At 33.2% G+C, this 23,392-nt stretch overlaps 1 protein-coding gene across 1 annotated transcript in view; it reads left to right on the top strand.

Moving 5' to 3' along the window:
- The window catches only part of LOC129221865 (protein polybromo-1-like), a 120,802-nt gene that overhangs the window by 74,074 nt on the left and 23,336 nt on the right, over window positions 1-23,392 (top strand). Inside the window, 5 exon segments of the mRNA XM_054856220.1 lie at window positions 1,216-1,380; window positions 2,800-2,884; window positions 3,702-3,777; window positions 4,151-4,220; window positions 4,222-4,324. Of these exon segments, the coding sequence (XP_054712195.1) occupies window positions 1,216-1,380; window positions 2,800-2,884; window positions 3,702-3,777; window positions 4,151-4,220; window positions 4,222-4,324 (499 nt within the window).

The following is a 23,392-nucleotide window of genomic DNA, read 5'->3' as shown; positions in this document are numbered from 1 at the left end:
GTTCTGGCTAGAAAGCACGAATCCAAAAGATTCGATGAAATAATCTAATGTTTTTTTTCTTTATTAAGATTATTTCTGTAAGCTTGGTTCTCACTAAAAAGTATGGAACAAAATAAGTGTAAATGATTTCTTGATTACAACACTCAAGAATTGCAGTTAATCTTAAAATCTTCATATTTAGGTTAATTCTAAAGCAGCCAATAAAATTTAAATTAAAAATTGAGCGAAGAAGAAATATAGGTATAGTAAAAGCTATTCTTACAAATTTGTATACCGCCGCGTTTTGTGTTAAACTAGCTCCTAACGTATATGTGCCCTATATTTTCGTTGAAATTTTATTGATGAAGTATAATTTAAAATATATTCGCGAAAATTTTCAGAATTAAAGTATTTATATTTTTTATAAACTCTGAAATTAACTTTGGGTGTCATCTACCAGATGGATATCACCCGGGGCAAACCACTCCCTCTCAAGAACTTGTGTTTAGAAAAAAAGTTTTTTTCTCTCTCAAGCTACAGCTTTCAAAAATTGAAAGCACACGATTTGATCAATATATATTTGTTAAACATTAAAGGGGGGCAAATTACAGATAATCATTTTCAAAATTTTTTAAAGGGGTTTTTTAGTCATCTCACTTTTAACTCGTAACTATTGGAAAGTTTGATTTTTAAATTGAATTTATAACGTTGTATGACGTCTTGGGTTTACAATAAAAAACAAAATGCGAAATTTTCATAAAAAGGAATTAATATTTCAATCTCTGTTAAGAGGTTTTCCCCCTTCCCTTGAATGGAGAGAGGGAGTTGAAAAAATGCAATTAAAAAAATTAAAAAAAATCCGGAGTCGGAGTCGGAGTTGGAGTCGGAGTCGGGCGTTTCAAAATCCAGGAGTCGGAGTCGGGGTCGGAGTCGGCCATTTTCCTTCCGACTCCGCAGCCCTGATCGGCAGATCAAAGTTTGATCGATTTCGATGAATGGCCGATGATCGGCCAATGAGTTGATGCTAATCGGGTTAATTTCTCTCCTTTTGAAGCAAACTATAACAAACCATTGTTGTTCTCTGTCTAAAAAATTAATGTGCCATTGCCTTCTGTTTATGACACTAGCTGAACATATATAACTGCTGAATAAAAATTCGTCTTATGGAAATTAAGAAATATATATTTAAATTGAGTTCATTCATGTAAAAAAAATATCTTTTTATTTCGAACTCAGATTTGGAATTTTACTCCGAATAATTATGTCCATATTGTACTACGAGAAGAACAAGTAGATGCAGTGCGTGTACCATCAATGTTCAAAGATGGATTTGAGAAGCCAAAAGATGAAAGTAGTGATGGAGACGATCCTGATATTGATGTGGTCCTCAAGCCCCGTCCGGTAAGTCCGGTTTTTTAATTTATTGCAAACTTGAGAAAAAAGGTTTGAGCATGCCGTAAGTCATCTGTGCAGAAGCTTTGCTGCTGTGAAAACTGCTAACAATAAATATTTAAAAAGTTTTTTGGCAGTGCTGAGTCTGGTGCTAGTTATATTTCAGTTTATGAACCTCCTTCTTTAAAACTGTCCTTGAAATTACTAGGCTCTTTCTGAAGAAATGCAACTTTGTTGATTCATATCTGGAGAAAATTATATTAAGTTATGGTCAGTTTAAGATTGTACGGAACTTTGATTATCCGAAACCTTCAGGACCTCGATTAATCATCATTTGTATTCCTTAATTTTATTTTATTTTTGGAATGTAAGCAATATCACCTCAAGGTCATCAAAGGCAGTCGTTACTACTGCAGGCAATGAATTTATCTATGCATTTAATTTATGTAACTTTCACTCCTCCCTTAAACCCACCAGTAAGTTTTTGGAGCACCAATTAATTATAGTTGTCTAAATACTAAGATATTTCAAAATGCTGAATCTAAAAGAAATGAACTGAATGTTATTTATTCATATATATATATATATATATATATATATATATATATATATATATATATATATGTTTAAACTTAAAGAAGAAGAAAAAAAAACTACATTATAAAATAATGCAATAAAAGTTAGAGTTTGCTTTTTTTGAAGGTGTTCCCAGGAAAGAATTCACAGGGCTGGATCGCCTCCAAAATTATACAAAAAGATACACCTGGGACTAAATATACTTGCTCTGATATACTTCTAATACGGAAACCCAGCCGAAAATATTTTCTGAGTACTGCCTTGAGCTTAGCTTACTTATTAAATTTAATTGTGTTTTCTGACTGGAGTGACATTTATTGACAACAACTTTATTGTTTAAAATTCTATAATATAATTAGAAACATTCCATTTCAAAGCAAATGTAGCTGTTCAAATTCAAAGTTTCAGGGATGTCCTGATTGCTATTTTTAAATGCTCTCTTTAATTCAGAATTTTTGACTTTTGAAGGGAGATCAGGCCCTGTCACTCTGATTGATTGAGGTCCTACTATCTTCTTTCCTTCAATAATGCTTTTTTTTAGACATTTGGTATAATTTGACATTTTTGCTGCTTTTTCTCAGGGCTTGGATCATTTAGTATCAACTTCTTCTGTTGGTAGTTATCCATTTGTGTTCTTCTGTTAGTATATATTTTTTCAAAAAATTGAAATTTGAACTGAAACATTGTGGCTCGTCACTTGTAAATTTCGGCAACAGATTTCCAAATTAATAGGCAATATGCATACAGATTTACCAAAAAGTTCAACATTTAGATTAATTTTTGTGTTATTGATATGTTGTTTGTTTTACCAAATGCAATGAATACTGTGTAATTCTTTTTTTAATGTCATAGAATCTTGTTTGTGAAGTACCAAATCCAGATGAAGGTGCAGTTTATTATGAGCAGTATACAATACCCTCTGGAACTTACAAACTAGGTATAAATGCATTTTTAATTTTTTTTCCTATTACAACACCCCTTGGCTGAATTAAGTTTTTTTGGTGACGTAAAAATGAAATACAATAGTTCTGAAAGTGCTTCTGCAACTGTTAAGATTTTTTCACACTTAAAAGTTTAAAGCTTTGTTTTAACCGCTTGAGTTAGCTGTCAAAAACCAATTTTGATAGTTTCATGAAACAATTGTGACAATGAGAAACAAAGGGACATACAGAGGTGGACATTTTTTTGGTTTTGAGTAAAACATGTGTAAACTTCTGATCCTGGGTTGGCTTTCATTGAAATATTTTTATAAATCATGCTGTATAACAACACCTACCAGGTCTACTATTATCATCGCTTGCCACAAAATTTTAAGTCGGGTTCCCCCCCCTCTATTTTAACAATGTCTTTTTAATTTCAATAAGTCTAATGTTAAAATTTACAGTTGTCCTCCTTATTTTTTTCCTAGGACTATACCTCTGACACCAAGTTTAATAGATACACAAAAGATCTGTTTGTTAAAGATCTTTTGTATATCTATTTAACTTGGCTGAATTAAATTCATCCAATATTGTATTGTAATAGCCTAGGTTCCCTCATCTAGTGAGAGCCTGAACCTCAAAACTCTCGCAAGTATTAATGTCATTCAATGGTAATGGTCTGCATCAGTGCTCTAGGTCAACAAATGGGAAAAAAACCGTATGCAACATTATTGGGAAAAAAAACATAAAAAGCTCAATTACTGTATTAAGTGTTTCGCCATCTGTAGTTTTTTTCTCTGGTTTTTGTGTTTAAATTTTTGTATATTTTTGTAGGTGACTGTTGTTACGTTCGAACAGAACACAATAAATCGCTGATTGGTCGTATTGACAAAATGTGGATTGATAAAACGTAAGCTCAATTTTCTCTATTTATTGTTCTTCAATTTGTTCATGAACTTGTCATTTGCAAAGATGCCTTTGAGATAATATTCATAAAATTTTCCCTACTTTATTTCTGTATGATTCTCTGAAAGTGTGCAATTTCCTGCCACGCTTGTTCCTTACAATAATAGATTTGTACTTAGTAATCACTGATCTAAAACAGATAATATGATAAGGCAAAGCATCATATTAAAAAATATATATAGTAAAATTTTAAGTGTGTTATTGAAATTTTTTAAGTAAAAATTTTTGAATTCAATAATAATCGTTATATTTTATTTCTATACTATGAATTTTCACTCTTAATTATGGTATATAAAAAATATTCTTTCATTTAACAGGGGTAATGCTTTTTATCATGGTCCCTGGTTTGTTACTCCCCAAGAAGTGCAGCACCCTCCAACTCGATTGTTTTTTCCGCCAAGAAGTGTTTCTCAGCTCCATTGAAGACACCAATCCTCTTCTCAGTGTTATAGGGCACTGTGCTGTTTTGGAAAACAAGGATTATTGCACAAGTAACTTTTATTTCTTTCATGCCAAGTACTTAATGCCTATTCCCCAAAGCAGAATACTACTAAATTTGCGACGTACGTCGCAGAACAATGCCTGAGCTGCAGAACAATTCTGTTCAAATGTGAGAGGAAAACTCAACAGGATATCAAATATCTTCAACAGGAAAGAATTTCACACGAACTCTGCAGATTTCTTTAAATTAGAAGAAAATCTAAAATTTCGATAAGTCATCTGCAGGAACGTTAGATTTACTTTGAACGCAAAGAAATCTGCCGAATTTGTGCAAAATTATATCTTGAATTGGAAGATATTTGTAGAAAATCGGTAGTTTCTGCAGATTTTTTGCAGTTTCAAATTCTAAATCTGAAAAGATTCCGATTTTCCTAGCGTTTTTGGTTCCCCTCTTCCTTATTTTACCCAATCGAAACATGTCCATTACTGAAAATTCCGTACCTTGTTTGAGATTTCAATCCTTTTGCATCCTAAACATATTTCAACTACTTAGAAAATTTTGAAGTGTTTTATTATATGCTACCCTAACTCGACTCATTTTAATTAATTTTTTTAGTAATTTATACTTTTATTAATGTTATTTTAATTGCTCCTTCATGCAATGTAAAATTAAGCAAAAAAAAAAAACATGTGGTTTGACTCCTACTAAGTTCGGATTTCTGTGAATTCTTTCCATGCATTTAAGAAAGCATATAAAATATTTTTGAAGAATCTCAGTCGGTTTTGGTTTCACAGAAATGCATAACAAAAGTGAAATTTTAAAAACTGAAAAAAAGAAAAGAAAAAAAGTAAACCTCCTGTATGTCCTTTCCCATTTTTATTTGCAAAAGATTTTTTTTTTTTGGGGGGGGGGGGGGTAAGAAAAGTGTTTTAATTAATGTTAATGTTTTTTTTTTAATCATAGTGCCTATAAGCTTTCAAAGCAGTTGTTGGCCTATGTTGTTTCTGAGCAAACAGTTCACGTGTAAAAAAATTCAACACAATCCAGATGAAAGTTTCAAGTGTGTAAAAAGTTAAGACATTTTTGTACCTTGATTTTTTTGGTGCTTCAAAATTTGTAAAATCTACTAATAAAAGTTTTTAAATAATCATTTTTGTAATTTATAATTGTAGATTGCTTCAAAAGCAAAACTTTTTACTGAAGTTGTTGAATATTATTATCAGCTTTGTAGTGATAAATTTTTCTTACTCAAACACAAAAGTGGGGGAATATAAATTAAGGCTGCTCTTCAGTGAGGAAAAACATTGAAGTTAGGGTGTAAATGACTTTTTTTCTTGAACGACGGGAGTGAACCTGAATCAAGTGATTGACACTTCAACGGCCAATGGAGTGGACGGTAATCGATGTAAGGCAGGAACAGGTGACCTATCACAGCTGTCATTGTTCTGGAGGGAAAGGAACCCCTAAATGACCCCCGTCGTGAAGAGCAATCAAGGAAATTAGCTGGCGGCCAAAACCCCACTTGAACAGAACCGACGCGAAGGTTGAACAGAACAGAAAATAAAGTCAGTACCAAAGGGTCTGCGGTAATTTTTGAAACAAAGTTTTTTTTTTTTGGATATGTGTTCCCAGATTTTATATTTATGAAAAATTGATGAATGAAATGAAAATTTATCATAAATTGAACAGGAAAAACGATTGTCTTATTATTTTTTTTTAAACAATGTTTTCAATTACCACGTCCGAATCTTATTTCGTTCATAAAGCTAATTCGTTTCTTGTCTGAAGTTTAATTAAAGAATGCAATTTTTTGTGTTAGGATATGAATATATATATATATATATATATATATATATAAACATAAGAGGTATAAGCTTAGTGTGAAACTGTGGTGTAGTCCCGGAAAAAAAGGGTGAGGGGTGAGGAGAGATGATTACATATCGGTTATCGGATATTTACAGTCAAGAGGTGGAACGATGCTGATTTTATTTTTAATTATTGGGAGGACGGCAGAAATGTCGTAATCAGAAAACAATTCCATATTAGGATATGGTTACATTTCAAAGAGGGGAGGGGGGGGATCCCGCTATTTTTAGTATATATATATATATATATATATATATATATATATATATATATATATATATATATATATATATAAAATTAAGCTAACAGAATTACAAATATTAAACAAATTATAAATAACAAAAGATGATAAAAAGGAAAAATGCAAACAGCTATTAAGTAGGAATAGATAAAGAGTGAATCCAGAGCTCATCAGCCGTGGAGGATTCATTAATTATGGTCAAAAGACCAAAATTTTAACTATAAACTAGAAGAGACTGTTTAAGCTCTAGTGCATGTAATATAGAGTAACAATGGGCAATTCGATGGAGGATATGCAACGCTGAACTGACATTTTTGTTAATTAATCAATTAATGTTTCAGATATTTATTTATATTTTTCTGGTGATTCATCATGCGCAGGGCTGCATTTGTTTACTATCAGTAAACAAATCATCCCGCAAAAACATAGATAATCAGCATGGTACAATTGGAACAATGTACTTCGACTTATTCAAATGCAAAATGTTAGGAGGAATAGAATAACTTTTTTAAAACTTTTTTTGATTTTTTTTTCTTCTCATGTCTTTTTTTTCTAATGGTTTCCAATTTTTGGTTACATTAGTTATGCATTGCTTTCTGCGATTGAAAATAGTAATAATAACAATAACAATAATCAGAAATGCTTTTCTTTCTGCGGATACTATGGTGAGAAAAGCAACAGCTAAAAGCACAATTTTCAGAAAATTCATTCATGCTCGCATTTCGAAATTAAATGAAACCTCTTTATTACCACACAATGTTGACAGCTTCGTGCAAACGAAGTCCTGAACTTGATAGCTGCACTCAATCAAGCTTTCATTGATGCAAATTATTGCAATCAATCAAACAATCGTAACAGTTACGTGGAATATTCCCTACTTACGTCAATTGTTTGCTCGAACGTGAACAATGTCTTACATACGTAATTTATATTCCGAAAAAATATCAGAATTGAAAATATAATCCGACATTTGCAAATCACACACATTAGTATACTATCCTTTAAATTTTAAAAATATTTCAATTTAATTTTTCTCTTTTTGTATAAAAGTATTCATGAAGCATAATTTATAAATTGTTGAGTGTACTAACATTTATTGCTCTAATTTTTCTAATTTTTCTTTTTTTGATCTCTTCTCGACTTCCCGGGGAAATTTTAAACTGTTAGCAAAATTAGGGTAACTCAAATAACTCTAGAACGTGGAAGAGAAATCTGTCAGGCCCAATAAAAATTTTTTGAATGAAGTAAAAGACAGAAACTCATGTATCTATCTCTATTGATAAAGATGTTCTTAGTAACCCCGAAACAAGTGTAATTTAATTTGCACATTTGTACATTAAAATAGTGTAATTTCTATGTTAATAAATGTTAACCTTTAAAATCAACAAAAGTTGAGAGATGTGCGCAAAGTTGCGTGAGACTAATACCAATCATTCGCCCTCGAATAATTTATTATTGCTTGACCAAGACCAAATATATTCTTTTTTTGAGCGACCACAGTTGGTTATTGTTTTCACTTGTCCGTAGTTGATGTTCTTTCGACTTTATTTTTCTATGCTTTTAATGCAAACTCGTCTGTTCCACGTGTCTTCGTGAGCATGTCCCTCCTCCTGGGCAGTGAAGTTCATGTCCCCGCCATCGACTTTACTTATTCCCGACCCTCTCGATTTTACACAATACTTTTCAGATAAAACCAGCATTCAGTCAACAACGTCCAGCATCCAGCCCCTGGAATTAATTTGAATGTAGACGTCTTGTATTCAAATCATGACTTTTACAAATATAATTCGGATAAGAACCATTTGTAGAAATAAGAAACCCAATGAGTAGGGTTCTACCAGAATTCGTGATTGTGAAAAACATAATTTAAATTCAAGACGTCAAAATTCAAATGAAAGCTATGGGCTGGATGCTAAATGTTTCTTTCTTTTCTGTTTGGTATTAATTATTATTATTTTTTTCTTTTTGAATTTTTTTCTCCCATTTATGAATAATATTAAGTTATGATAATGTTTCAATGAAGCTTTAACACCATTTTAAATCGGGTGTTCCAAAATATTTTCAATTTTTAAATGTGTAAATTGTAAATAAAATATGCACTTTAAAAAGCATGAACTTTATGCAAGAAATAGATAAAAGTCAAAAACAACGTCTTAAAAGCACAAGTAAAAGATGTAAATTATAAGTGTAGAAAATGCATTGCTTGATTGAAAACTTGTGGCTATGTATTTGTTTTTTTTATCCAGGATATTAAAAAACTTTGACCTTTGACACTTTTGAATTAAAATTCAACTAGAAATTTGGTTTTTCGTACTAATATTCAAGCCGTATATATTGTATTTATGGTTCAGTTCCCTTCTCGTTGTTTACCTTTTTATAGCGAAATTGAGGCTATAAACGAAATTGTTATTCGGTTCCTTAGACTTCACTATGAACAGGGGTGACTGCAGAGTGCATACACATAAATATATATTGATAAAGACCGGCTAAAATTGAAAAACCTTAGGTTTCAGGGAAATGTTTTAGACGTCATACAAATTATTTGTCTGAGCTTATGAAAATTTCAGTGTAACACGACTACCGAAAGATTCTTAGAACATTGTGTATTCATCCAGTTAAAAACAAAATGGTCAGTGTTCTCCCCCATCCCCCATCAGTTCTCTAATTATCTGTAAATTTAAACCAGTGGTTCCCAATCTTTTGCACGTTGCAACCCTTTTTTGACTAAGTAAAGGACCTGTGATCCTGTAGCCTACATGTCAGTAAAGTATCTCTAGGTGTGGACCTATCCTGGCAACATTGTGAAAGCTACGTTAGATCCTACTTTACAAAACTGCTATGTTAGATTCTATCCACCTCCAACTATACTGTGGTAGGAATAATGTTTTGACCGAATAAGAAACGCTACACGACCCCATTTGGGGTCACGACCCTGGGTACCCACCCCTGCTTTAAAACAATTTTTTTATACTCATTCATGCTTTAAAGAAATGCAGGTATGTGTAGTGAAAAGTAATGGGGGTAGTGCATCCCCAGAAATAGAAATATTCATTAATGCTATATTATAAGCATACTTAAGATTATTTTAATCTTAATTATATCTGTGAATTAATTTGAATAACACGGAAAGCAGACTTGCCAACCCTCCGGATTTAGGCCTGAGTCTCCGTACTTTACGTTATTTTCGACACATCCGGATTTAGCGCTGATATCTCCGGATTTTTGTTCAAAAACTTAACAGCACCAAAAATTAATACATTTCTTCAAAAAAATATTCATTTTGATTGAAAAGAGAAAAAAAAAACCGCCCGCAAAGCTCTCAAACAGTTTTTTGGCGTTTTGCCAAACTGCCGAAACGCAGGTGTAGCCTACGAAAATGCAATGCAGCACAGAGGTTAACGGACAGAATTTTCGTAGGCTACGACATGGGACTCGCTTGTTTCTACGGAGTACGTCGTTGATCACGTAGCGTGTCTCATTGGAAGAAACAGGTGAACTAAAATAACTTTAACTTTGACGGTTTTCCTGCTAGCTCACGTGGTCAGAACTTGTTTGTTGTTTGTGTCGGCCGGTGCGAGTGCGAATTGTGTAATGTAAATTGTAAATGTACATGTATGTTGTGTTGCGTGTTGAGTAATATAAATTGTAAAGTGCGAAACGATGTCAAAAAAATATCGGACGGCATTCAGCAAAAGCTACACTGAACAATTTCCGTCAATCAAATCGTCAAGAAAAGGCGAACACTTTGCGTTTTGCTCCACCTGTGCCTGTGACTTCTCCATTTTGCATCGAGGTAAAGCTGACATAGAAAAACATATAAGCACAGAGAAACATACACGGAACTCGGCTAGCTTAAAAAATAATAAAAAACTTGATGCCCTTAAGTCTAATCAAGACTTGAATGTTATCCGTGCGGAAGCTCTTTTTACTACGTTTATTGTGGAGCATAATGTCGCAATTCATGCTAGTGATCACGTTGGAGCGTTGTTCCGAAAGATGTTCCCCGATAGCGATATCGCAAAAAAATATGGGTGCGCAAGGACCAAAACTACTGCAGTCATTAAAGAGATGGCAAAGTTTGAAAAAGAAAGTATTGTGGAAATACTGAAGAAAAGTCCTTTTTCAATTGCTACTGATGGTAGTAACAAAACTGATTGTAAATTATATCCAATTTGTGTCACATATTATAATGAATCTTCATTGCAAATTGAGTCTTCTTTGCTGTGTTCACCTGTTTTAGAATCAGATGGAACTGGGGTAAACATATCTCATCTTTTATTAAGCGCATTGAATGAAAACCAAATTGATCTGGACAATTGCCTAGCTTTCGGGGCTGATAATGCCCCTGTGATGATAGGAAAAAAAATTGGTGCTGCTGGCATTATGAGTAAAAGCATTTCCAATTTATGTGTTATTGGCTGCCCTTGCCATCTTTTAAATCTCGCAGCTGAAAAAGGTGCAGCTATGCTCCCTGTAAATGTCGAGGAATATGTTATTGACATATATTACTATTTAGATAAAAGTTCCAAAAGAAAACAAAAATTAAAGCAATTTCAGGCATTGCATGATACAGAGACAAGAAAAATAATAAAACATGTATCAACTAGATGGCTTTCATTAGGGCGTTCTCTAAAACGCCTGTTGGAGCAGTGGGATCCGTTGGTATCTTTTTTCAAAGAAGAACTGAAAAGCAAGCCTAATTCAAATAATACTTTAAAAGATTACAAAATTCCAAAAGTAAAGGCCTCTGAAACAAGCAGCCGTTTTAACATGCAAGTAGTAGAGTCAACATCATCTAGAGCTAATTTTCAATCTAGCGCTGTTAAAAGACAGAAATTAGATCCTGATGTTGGTGATCATAAACTGTCCAAAAATATTCTTTCGAGAGAAGAAAGAATCTTTATGTTTCTAACTTCTGATTTAAGTAAAGCCTATTGCTTATTTTTAACTCATACTATACCACTTTTTGAAGAACCCAATGTCAAGTTGCAGTCAGGATCTCCACAAATACATATTCTTCATGAAATTTTAATTACAACTTTTAGGAATGTTTTATCCAGATTTATTGTTCCTTCAGCAATTAAAACCAGTACTTCATTGTTAGATGTAAAATATCATAGTGTGGAAAATCAGAGGTTAGATTCAGATCTTGTGATTGGACAAACATGTTCAAAAGTGGTGGAATCCTTAAAACCAAGTAAAAAAAAAGAGTTTTTTAAGTCAGTTAGGATTTATTTCACTACTGTCTGTGATTATATGTATCGTAAGTTCCCATTTAATGATGAAGTATTAATTAATGCTCAAGTATTGAACTTGAATAAGTTAGAGACATCTTCATTTTCTAGTGTACAGTTCTTCTGCCAAAAATTTCCAGTGTTGACAAAGCTTCTAAAATATCAAAGTTCTGATGCATTACTAGATGAACTGCAAGTTCAGTTTTGCTCTCTCCAAGTAGAAGCTTTGCCTGAGGATATTGTAACTGAAAAAAGAATGGATGTGAAGTGGGCGAAACTGAGTAATTATACTGAAAAAAAATATGATCTGCTATGTAAATTTATGCTCTCTCTGCTTACTTTACCACACAGTAATGCAGAATGCGAGAGAATTTTTTAGCATGGTAACCAAAACCCACACTCAGTTTTCGTTCTCAGTTATCAAATGAAAATTTAGAAAGCTTGCTGACAGTCAAGTCCAAAATGAAAGCTCCTTGCTTCGAAAAAAAGTTTGATGATTTATTTTTAAAAAAGGCAAAATCTTGCACTTTTAATTCTTTAAAATCATAAAATATTTTTTTTAAAGCAAAATTTTCTTATCAAATGTAATATCTTGACAAGTATATGCTTATTAATTGTTTAGAAATGCTTTAGATTAATAGTATTCATTTTGCTATTATACCTCAACAGTTAATTACTAGTTCTATTAATAAAAGAATAATTAAACTTCAAATTGTTTTATTTCTGTGTATAAAATCCATATTTTCTGTGTAAAAAAATTCGTTTATAACACAATGCCATCATTTTAATCTTAGCATATTATGATTAAAACTTTTCTGTTCTGAAAGTAAGATATTATTGCGATTTTGATATGTCGGTACGTTGATAAATAAAATTGCAGGCTTTATCATGCAAATTGCAGGATTTTTCATTTGTCTAGGTTGGCAAGTCTGGGAAAGGTTCTTCACTGAAGGTTTGCGATACTTCCTTTTTTTTAAATTTACAACGTGAAATTTTTTTTCGGATATAGGGTTTATAGGTGTGAGTCCTATACTTTGGTTTCATGCCAAAAAATAAGGGAAAAAATTGTAAAACAAACCCCTAGAAAAAAGGATGGGTTTAGATGATTTTAAAAATATAATAAGTGGTAATACCCCCCATGACTTAACCAATTTCCTCCATATGTTCATTGCGTACAAACTTAGCACCTCTCTAGCCCCTCAGAAAAGTATTAATGTATAATATAACGATCCCTTCCCCTCCAAATAAAAATAATAGCTCTGAAACTGTCAAAAACTGAAAAAATTGCGGGCGACATTTCCAAAAAAGCGGGACGTGTGAATGGAAAAAGGTGGTCATATTTGGATTCAGGAAGTCATTTAGCACAAGAATTCACAAGAATTATCTCAGAAGCACTCTTTGAAAACTATATCCTTTCTAAACACAAATCAAATCGTGAAGATGTTTCCAAGCATGTGGATTCACTTTCAAAAGCACTCATTCATTCCTTCATTGAAAAATGCCTCCGGAAAAGAGGGGAGTAGTAAAAGGGAAACGGTCGTTTGCGCTAATGATTGTAAATCTTATACACCTCACCCGGTTTTTCCCCTCAAGAAAGGAAGGACCGGTGGGAGGCGTGGCTTAGTAGAGAAATTGAGCTTTTTCGAAAATATTTCAGATGGTTGGAACTCTGATATTTTTTTAGAAATGGTCGCATCATTTCAAACTTGGTCTCAAAAGAGAGCTGGAAATATTTTGCGTGTTGGGGCGTTCTGAAAATTTCGATAGCACGATTTGCAGCTTTTTTTACAGAGCGAAAGCAAAGAATATAGATAAAGGGAGAAGAAGTTCCACTTTGAGACCAGTTTGTAAGCTCCGCAGAGAAAAATAAAAACTAACGGAAACATGTTTTGGGACAAAAGCCGACATTTAGGAACAAATTCGTCGCCAACGGTGAACTGGCTTGGCAGAGGGTTGCCATTTCCTCGCGAGAGTCGGGGATACACCCCCCCCATGGAGATTCTAAAGCCTTTTGTATCTGAAGATTTGAAGAGTTCCAGATGTTCAATCGTTCTTCTCTTTTAACTAATGTACTCATTTGCTACTGTTGAAAAACCGCAACTGATACCGCAATTTTTCTCTTTGAGTGGGCCTGGAAGAAGTGTCATCACGCCGTTCGACCCCTGAGCGTTGTGCGAACTGATGCATCTACTAATCAGAATGAATTCGCCCTAAATTTCCCCTTTTACTGATCATTGAGGGAAGAAACATTATTTTTTTTTCCACTTTTGCTGATTTATATCATTGAGGTTGTAAAAACAAAATAACCTTTTTCGTCTGCTACGGGAGTTGTTTTAGGGGGGTATTCTTCTTTTTTTTAATTTAAAGAAATGGTTTAAACGAAGAAATGAATTTTAAAAGTAGTTAATATTTTGTTTGCTTAATTTTACCACTTTGACAGGAACACCAAGTGTCCCAGCATCTACTTTACAGCACAAAAAAAATGTTGTATTTTCGGTGCCCAGAGTTTGAGGACTGATTTTAGATAAATTTGGGGCTCTGAATCAAAATATGAAATTAGTTTTTCTCTAGCAACTCTAGTTTTCATATAATTTCAGCTGCTTTACCCACATTATACAGTTTTAACTCCATTTTATGCATTTCTAAATCAAAGTGTAGGCTTCTGAAACAAGGACTGCCTCCAGCATATTTGCTCTGCTATAATCAGTTTGCAGTCTAGTTACATTCAGAAAAACTCACTACATGGAGTAAATATCTAGCAAGTTTAGTAACCAGGCTTCAACGAATTACGGTCAACTTGTAAGTTCTTGCAATGCATATATTCGCTTTGCGTTATGTGTGACGAATTGGATCTTTGTATGTAATATTTTCAGGGCCCGACTAGACCATAAACAAACTTTTTTGGGGGTCCTCTACAGTCAAACCTTATAAACAAAAGCATTAATAAAGAATCAGGGGTGGTAGCTTCAGGGGTGTTCAGGTGTTAAATCACTTATTCGAAACAACCCACACTTGTACACATGAAAAACTGTAGATAAATTCTGGAGAGTACCTTAATTTTCTTAAATAGAAACGACAGCAATTTTAGTGTTTTTGGGGGCTCTTAAAAATTGGGGACCCATGGCCAACAGCCTAATTGGTCTGGTTGGTAATTGAGCTCTGATTCTTTTGTATAACACTATGAATAAAACTTCGAATCAAGATATTTTAGTATTTTAACCATGGAATATTTTCTTGTTCATTTCTGCTGTTTTTTTCATTTTGCAATTCCATTGTCCTAGAATGAAACAATATGGTTGACTGCCCCACGGACTATCTGTTTTAGGAATTGTGCAGAAAGTGTTAGATATCGTAAAAGTAGCCTAAACCATAAATTGAACAAACAATATGAATCAAATTTTATTTTGGCGTCTAGGTCCTTAGCATCTGCAAATATACCTTAACCGTGCAACCTCTCTGAGCAGCCACCCCTTCGTTCCGCAAAATTTCGGCAGTTCAAAATGGGTGGCCGCTTTAAAGGGTTTTCGTTACAGTTGCAATGTTATTCTATATTACGCAATATAAGTTAGTCTAATACATAGAATGAAATTTGAGACTGTTCTAAAATCAGGGTTGGCAGGTTTCTGCCAAGGCGGTAAAAACCACTGGTTGAAACCGGTTAAAACCGGCATGGCAAAAACCCCTTTCTGCCACATTTATGGCAAAAACTGGCAGAAACTCAAAAAGTGACACAAATGCAATTCCTGACATACAATAGAAAATGTATAAGAAAAATAATTAAATATTAACCCAAATACAATTTATTTACAACACTATCACCATTCAAAATCAAATTTTACATTGTTTTCACACTGCAGCAGCCTGTAACAAAATAAAAGTTTTGACGCTGTTTCTAAACCTAACCAATTTCCCCAATTTGTTGTGCACAATGGAGAAATTTGAGAAGATTCTTTCAATCCCAGCAGAACTAGCTGGCATTATCCTCAAAGAACAAGCAAAATTCACAAAACTTTCATCTATAGCACATTTTTTCAAACTGGACCACCATGTGGTATTTGGAGTATTTGTTACAACGTGATCGGAAAAATGGTTTTTGGGAAAAGGGGTCGATTTGTTTTGTAAAGCAATGGTATAAGGTACATAATCAGGGTTAATATTTGTGAGTAAAGTCCGGGCACTTTCTTCTTGATTACATGATAAATTCACTCCATAATACTTTGGATGGAGCATATAGGCGAGTAAATGATTATCAGTAACTGCTTGATTAAGCTCTTTGAGAATAGCTTTATTCATTTATATTAAGTGTAAAATGACAAGTTCACGTATTTTAGAGTTTAATGCAATAAATTTGTATTTATTTAAACATTTGATATATATATATTACACTTTATATTAAACGCAAACAAAATAATTATAAACAACAAGCTGAAAAATTTGTTACTTACAACATTACAAGGCTAAAATTTCTAACACATAGCAATTTCAACTATGATAAATTTTACTTTGCTTTGGAAATGTCAGTCTTGTTATTTAACATATTTTTACACTAATTATTAAATAACTATTATATTAAGTTTTTGCAATGACGAAATGGAGTTATATTTTTCATTTTACTTAATTGCCTGTCATTAAGTAATTACTAGAGCTATTAAAAACATTTTCTAGTTTTTGCCAGTTTCTGCCGGTTTTTACCGGTTATAACCAGTTTCTGCCACTGGCAGGGCAAAAACCCAACCCTGTCTAAAATGGAATTTGGAAATAGTATATTATTTAATTATTGTTTACATTTTTTCGAAGAAAGGATACAATTTGGGACTTGAGTTTTCAATCTTCTCCTACAATTGTTCACAAAATCGAATTCAAAATGTTGCTTGTTGCAATTCAAATGTTTTTCAGTTCAAAATGACAAAAGAAAAAAAAAATTGCTCTAACCAATTTATTTGTCATTGCATCTGAGCAGATTTCTAGTGAAATATAGTGTTGTAATTAATTTGTTGACCTGACAACAATAAGAAATGTAATGATATGGAAGCAAACTAATGAAGTAATCATGTAAATATTCTTATTTTATGTAATCAAGTGTTTTAGTGTATTATGAATTTTATTGACTCAAATTTTTAATGCAATCTTTATTTTTGATGCAAACAATACAATTGTGAAAATGAGCATACTTACCAAACTGATTGAAGTCAAGATAATTTTAATATAAAAGGAAATAACTAATGAAATTGCCTATTGATCATTAGAATATTAGCTCTATATAGGCTGTAGTACACATTACGTAGCATAAAAAAACATTGTATGATGAAAAACATTGAATGATTTCACCAGAAATGAATTGAATTTGTGGGATCAAAGCTATTTTTTAAATTAGACATCTTTCATTACTTTTCATCATTGAAAGACCATCACTCATTATCATGTTACCGACCTTTGTAATTTTTTTTTTTTTTTTTTTTTTGCACAATCTAAAACATTTTCACTTTTATTAGAACCTGTTGAATTTGTCAAAGTGAAGTTTCAGTAAGAGTTCTCTCGAGTACATTTCTGGACGAAAATAGTTTTAAACGTGAGTTCTTAATTGTTTCCATCTAGGTATAACTATTTTGAATAGTTTCATACGGCGAAATCGATCAAGCTTAGTCTCTTCCTACTTAATCGTGGAAAATTATCGAATTTTATCGAATATTGGAGTAACTTGCACGCTTAATAAGTGGACCCACTAATGATTTTTGGAAAACTGCTGAATAATCCTAGCCGCTGGTACTTTTTAGGAAACTCTGTAAAGATACATTTACCGGGCTTCCCACCTTCCCCATCTCTCTTCTTAGTTCTCTCTTCTCTTCCTTTCCTCCGAAAACACCAATCACTACCCCATCACCCCCAGAGGCACGGAAGAAAAAGCTGTGTCCGTAAGGTTAGTCCCCTCCCCCCCGGAGATCATCAGTAAAATTGTTAATGAGGTCTATATATATCAATGGTGCAATACTATAATAAGGTTTAAGGCGAGCTGAACGATGGTTTTTCTTGATCGTCGGCGGTCTGTGATGAATTTCCCCTACTGAATGGAAAACTGGTACTCGGCCCCGCTTAAACGAATGCAGTGAGTTCCAAGAAATATTATTCGATTAAGTGGGGAAATTTTATTTATTTTTCCTGATTGGCAACGTTTGTCTTAAAATGTTATAATAAATAAATTTCTAAGTAATAAAAGAAACATGTTTTTTATTAAAAAGCGTTTTAAATAAGCTAAGTAAATAAAAGTACGTATGAAAATTATATGTCACTTACAACTGTGGGTAGTGAATCTTTGTTCCGACACCTTTTTTCAGTTAATATTTTTTGGAGACAGTCAATAATAGTGAATTCCTTGCTCAAGGTATTTTGAGCAGCGGCATAGCGTAGGTTTCTGCCGCCCGGGGCAGGCACCAAATTTGCCGCTCCTCTTACATTGTCCTGCTATATGCCACCCTCCCCCACATACACACAACAAAAAATCGACATGCTTAATATTTTACAGAACGAAAACAAGATTTTATTATCTAAAACATGTTTTACATTTTAATTTTTACTTCAACAGGAAATACTGTTGATCGAAAAACTTCTAATAAATATTTTTTAAAAATTATTGCATTATGAGAGATAATATTTTCTCAAGATAAAAACATTTAAAATGTAATCTAAAACTGCATACTGGTAGTATTTCTTAAATCTTTTATTGAAAAGAAGAAGAAGAAAAAACTATGATTATAAAGTACCTGATCGATACATTTCTTTTATACTTGAAAAGATTTTTTCTTCGTAACCTAAAATTTTAATTTTCTACTTTTCATCAACAGAAATTCTTTAACAACACTATCAATATCGATTGTATTAGTCGTTTCTGTAAAATGTTGTATAAAATGTGGTTTTTTAAAATGACTCCTGAATTCAAATATGCAGTCCCAGATCTGCGTATCCGCAGACCCCGCAGTGTGTGTGTGTGGGGGGGGGGGCATGGCCTTAAGGGGTCCGACAGCCCAAGAAACTGAAAAAAAAAAAAACCCTTAGCACTAAGACTAGCGTTGCAAATATACACTGCAGGCCTCTGGGGAGAGGCCCTGCAGATTTAGTTGCAGGGGGGTCCAAAATTTATAGATCCGGACCTACAAATATGATCACTATTCCTTTCTATTACCCACCCTGTTTTGGAGTTCTGGAGATCAACCTCCTCCCCCTCCCAATTTTTTCCAAGCCAATATTTTAATTTGGAGTGGGAGGGAGCATTATATTAATCGTTAACATTCTTCTGAGGGACTAGAGAAAAGAAAAGTTTAAAAAGATGAGCATTTGTGGCAAGGAGGGACCCTCAGTGTGGTACTCCCCCCCCCCCCCCTAAAATATTTAAAAAATCATCTAAACGAACTGTTTTTTCTTTTTTTTCCACAGTTTGTTTGCAATTGTACTTTTTGATGTTAAATCCAAGTATCGGCTTTACTTCTATAAGCCTCATGTCCGAAAAAAAAGTTCAGATTGAAAAAAAAAACACTAAAAATAAATGAATAGCTAAAATAAAATAAATATAAATAAAAAAATAATAATAAATCTTGAAGCACCATATGTTGCATATAAGTCGCATCACAGATCTTCAGTCACAAACCTTCCCGGATTATGTATATTTATTGAAGTTAGGATCACACTGAAGATTACGAATGAAATTAAGTGTGCTTATAATTTAGCATTAATATCTTCTTTATATAATTAAAACAAAATCCAAATGTATATGTACGGGGTAAATTTAGAAAATACCGGACCGATTTCGTTAAAATTTTCAATTTATTTAGGTTAGTGCTGGGAAGGTTATAGACATTTTCGAGAAAATTTCGATGAATAGTTCTTTTTTTATTCGAAATTTACGTTTTGGACCCAAAAATGGATCTTTCTACAAGGGCCGGACTAGGTCCCCTAAAAGGGTGGCAACCTTGACGCTCAAAGCCCCCCCCCCCCAAAAAAAGACACAAAAGCGCATAAGTTCAAAGAGCCAAGTAAAAATTAAAAAAAAAAACTGCACAGGTTTGAGAGAGCAAAAAGAAACATGCGTACAGGTTCGAGGGGAGGGCACAAAGAAAAGAAAACGAAGGCGCAAAGGTTCGAGGGCACAAATGAAATACAATGAAAAAAAATGGTTCCAGGATGCAGGAAAAAGAACCGCTCAGGGTTGAGAGTAAGTGAGAATAAAAAAACTGAGGCGCTCAGGATCAAGGGCGCCAAAAAAAAAAAGTAGGATGCATAGGTTTGAGAACGCAAGGGGAAAAAATAAATAAATAAAATAAAAAACCAAAGGCGCACATGTTCTATGACGAAAAAAAAGAGAAAAGGCGCAAAAAGAAAGTTACACAGGTTCGAGGGGAGGGCAAAAAAAAGAAAAAAAGTGAAAAAAACGAAGGCGCACACATTCGAAAGCACAAATAAAATAAAATGATAAAAAAAAGTTCGAGGGTGCAAAAAAAAAAAAAAAAAAAAAAAAAAAAACATCAGGAACAAGGTCGCAAAAAACCGAGGGCGCATAAGGTTTTTTAGTCCCGTCAAGGGAAACACGTGGAGGCGCAATCACGTTAGTTAAGGCAGTGACTGCTTACAGGGGCGGACTGGCCCGTTGGCTGATGCACCCTGAAACGTCCTCTAATTGCCTTTGTTTTTTTTTAAATCTTTTTTTAGCTCCCTCAAACCTGTGCGAATTCGTTTACTTTAATTATTTTTAGCGCCCTTGAACCTGTGCGACTTCGTTTTTTCACTCCCTCAATCCTGTGCGCTTTCGTTTATTTTTACACCTTTAAAACCTTTGCGCTCTTGAACCTCAGTTCTTTCGTGCCCTTTGGTAGTTAAGGTTGGCGCCCTCTTGGGGGATCCACTCCGCCCTGCTTGCTTGTTGATCTTTGTGATGTCTAATCTTCTCCAACGAGATTGTCCTCTCTCTTCTCGTATTTTATGTCAGCGCCAGTGATAATGGTCCTCATGCATGTCAGTATCCAGTATTTCGTGATAGTTCGTCAACGAGAAAAATTTCCTGAGACAAGTTATAACTGAAAAATAAACATTTTGATGTTGATTTAGTGATACATCCCTAGCAAAGCGCCGTCTTAATACTGACAAAAAAAGTCTGTTCGATGTTAATGTAGTGTTACGGAATTTGCCACCCCTAGCAAAGTGCCGCCCGGAGCGAGTGCCCCCTTTGCCCCCCCCTACGCTACGCCACTGATTTTGAGAACACCTTTCTAACTTCAATTACCATGTTTTACGCAATTAACATCTATCAATTTCTTATCTTCTGCAATGTTTATATTTCGTGGTGTTTTTTAATTTAATTATCAACTGTCTGTTGGTAATGGCAACGATAAAAGAAAATAAATAGAATGGTGGATATGCTTTGATAGATTATGAATGTTTTTTCCCCGCCGGTTGTTTGCCGAAAAATACAATTTTTTTAATTTTTGCGTCAGTAATTGCTCTTAATTAATTTTTAATGTATTCAAAAATTTTCTCAGCTAAAACATATGCGAAAGCTGATCACTATTATTCGATTAACTGGGGAAATTGTTCGATTAAGCGGGATCCCTAACATTGCGAAATGTCTAACATTGGGAAATATTCGGTTCCTGGAGATTTTATTCGTATAAGCGGGATTTTCGTTACAAGATTAAGCGGGGCTGACAACATTGTGTTTCCATTGCAAACCAAGTGCGCAGAACAAAAATTGACTTATTTTGTAAACAAACAAATAACAGAATTTTTTTAAAAATACCAAGAACTTTTCATAATGAACTCAAAAGTACAAAATAATTTTTCTAAGTCACAAAGGACAATTTAAGAATTCCTGTAGTTTTCGAAAATGATACCACAAGCGAAGAAAAGTGCGGCTCACGTCATGAAGAGGATTTATTATTATCTAGCTTTCAATCATAACTTTGAGTGTTGAAACATGCATATTTTTCTTATTGGGAAAGTTTGGTTTGAAATGACTAGAACCGCACTTTTCTTCGTTTGTGGTGTCGTTTTCTTAGAATTTTCAAAAAAATACAAGAATTCTTAAATTGCCCTTTCTGATCTAGAAAAGTTATTTTGTCCTTTTGAGTGCATTATGAAAAGTGCTTGATATTTTTAAAAACATTCTGTTCTTTATTCTTTTTAGTGTAAATGTATTTCAGAAATAGAATAATTTTACCCTCACGTTTTTAATATAAATGCTCCCCACTAAAAGGGAAGAAAACCTATGTACGTGTATAAATTTTTAAGCAGTAGGCACTAAAATATTTTTTTTATTGGGGAAACGCTTTTTGTGTTCTCAAGAAGCATTATAATATTGCATGCAAAATAAACCTAATATTTACTCTTTGTTAAGCTTTAGTAGTTCGAAAAAAAAAACTCTTAAATACAGAATGTCATGTAACACTTTTATCTCTGTACTTTTTTGAAAAACCTTCGTCATATAAAAACGCTGTCCGAAAAGGTGATTTTCAGGAAAAAGTTATAAAGGTCACTATATATGTGTCGTGAAAAGGTCTGCGGACTGATTTCTAGTTGATACGGATACAATGCGAACATTTATCGCTTGAAATATGAAGACTTTTATTGTCCTAAAGTTAAAATTGCAGAATAAAACGCAAATGCATATATTGACAAAGAATGATAAAATTAAAAATTTTAAAAACCCCCGATTGAGTCGCAACTGCAGAATCAAGAGGGAAAATTGAAAATCCTTTTAAAAGTCTTATATTATTAAAAATCAAAGTCAATTTTTTTTTTTGCTATTAAATAGAAACTGGAAACAGATAAAAACTTTGACTCACTGCTTTTAATTTCCTTGTTGGCCAACAATGAATGGGGTCGTTTCCAAAATTTTAAAAGTATTTTTTTCTGAAAGTGCATGCTTAAAAACACAGGATCTGACCATTTTTTAAATAATTTGTTTAAGTTTAATATTTAAAAAAAATGCTAAAATCTGCGCGCTTTCATTGTTTACATTTCTTGCCTATGACATCACAAATGATGAAATGCCATTCTGTGTTGCCATTCACAGAGCAAAATATTTAATTTGCATCTTTACTCACGTGTATTGGCAACGATATGGTTAATAGCAAGCGCAGAGCGCAATTTTAATTCACTTCTTGATTATCATAACGTGGAAACGCGGTACAAAGATGCGTCAAATAGCATCATTTGTGACGTCACCAAGACCACGCCTTGTTTGAAAAATCGGACATATTAAAAAATTAATTAAAAAATAACTGTTGGGAAAATGAAAGAATTTTCTGGGTTATGTTATTTATTTATTTATTTTTTATTTATTTATTTTTTTTTTTTGCTTATTGATCAATTTTAGTGACTAAAAGTACTACTTTTGACTGAAGGAAACAACCCCATTCGGTTTTCAATCGCGCGAGTAAAGGCTTAGCCGTTATTAAAATCTGCTTTAAAAAACGTCATAATTCGAATTTTATGAAAGATAGAAGCTCCAAACACATTTTATCAGACGCAGAAAAAAATTCTCTAAATTTTGGTATTAAATTTTGAAATTTTTAACTTTCTCACTGCAAAAATCGCGAAAAACATTTTAGAGGTTTTTAATTAATATCTTCGTTAATTAATGTCATCCAAAGACGCAACCTAGCTAAAAACACTCTCGATCAACTCTCCTTTCGAAACTTTTTTTAAAATAAAGCTGTCCATCCATTTTGGCGCTAGAGTGCGACAGACAGATACGCACACAGACACATAACGGGAGCTCAGATTTTAAGAA

This window comes from Uloborus diversus, chromosome 5, assembly GCF_026930045.1.
Source record: "Uloborus diversus isolate 005 chromosome 5, Udiv.v.3.1, whole genome shotgun sequence".
In the NCBI taxonomy this organism is placed as follows: Eukaryota; Metazoa; Arthropoda; class Arachnida; order Araneae; family Uloboridae; genus Uloborus; species Uloborus diversus.
Note: the sequence above shows the minus strand (reverse complement) of the source record. Positions and strands in the feature narration are given on the sequence as shown.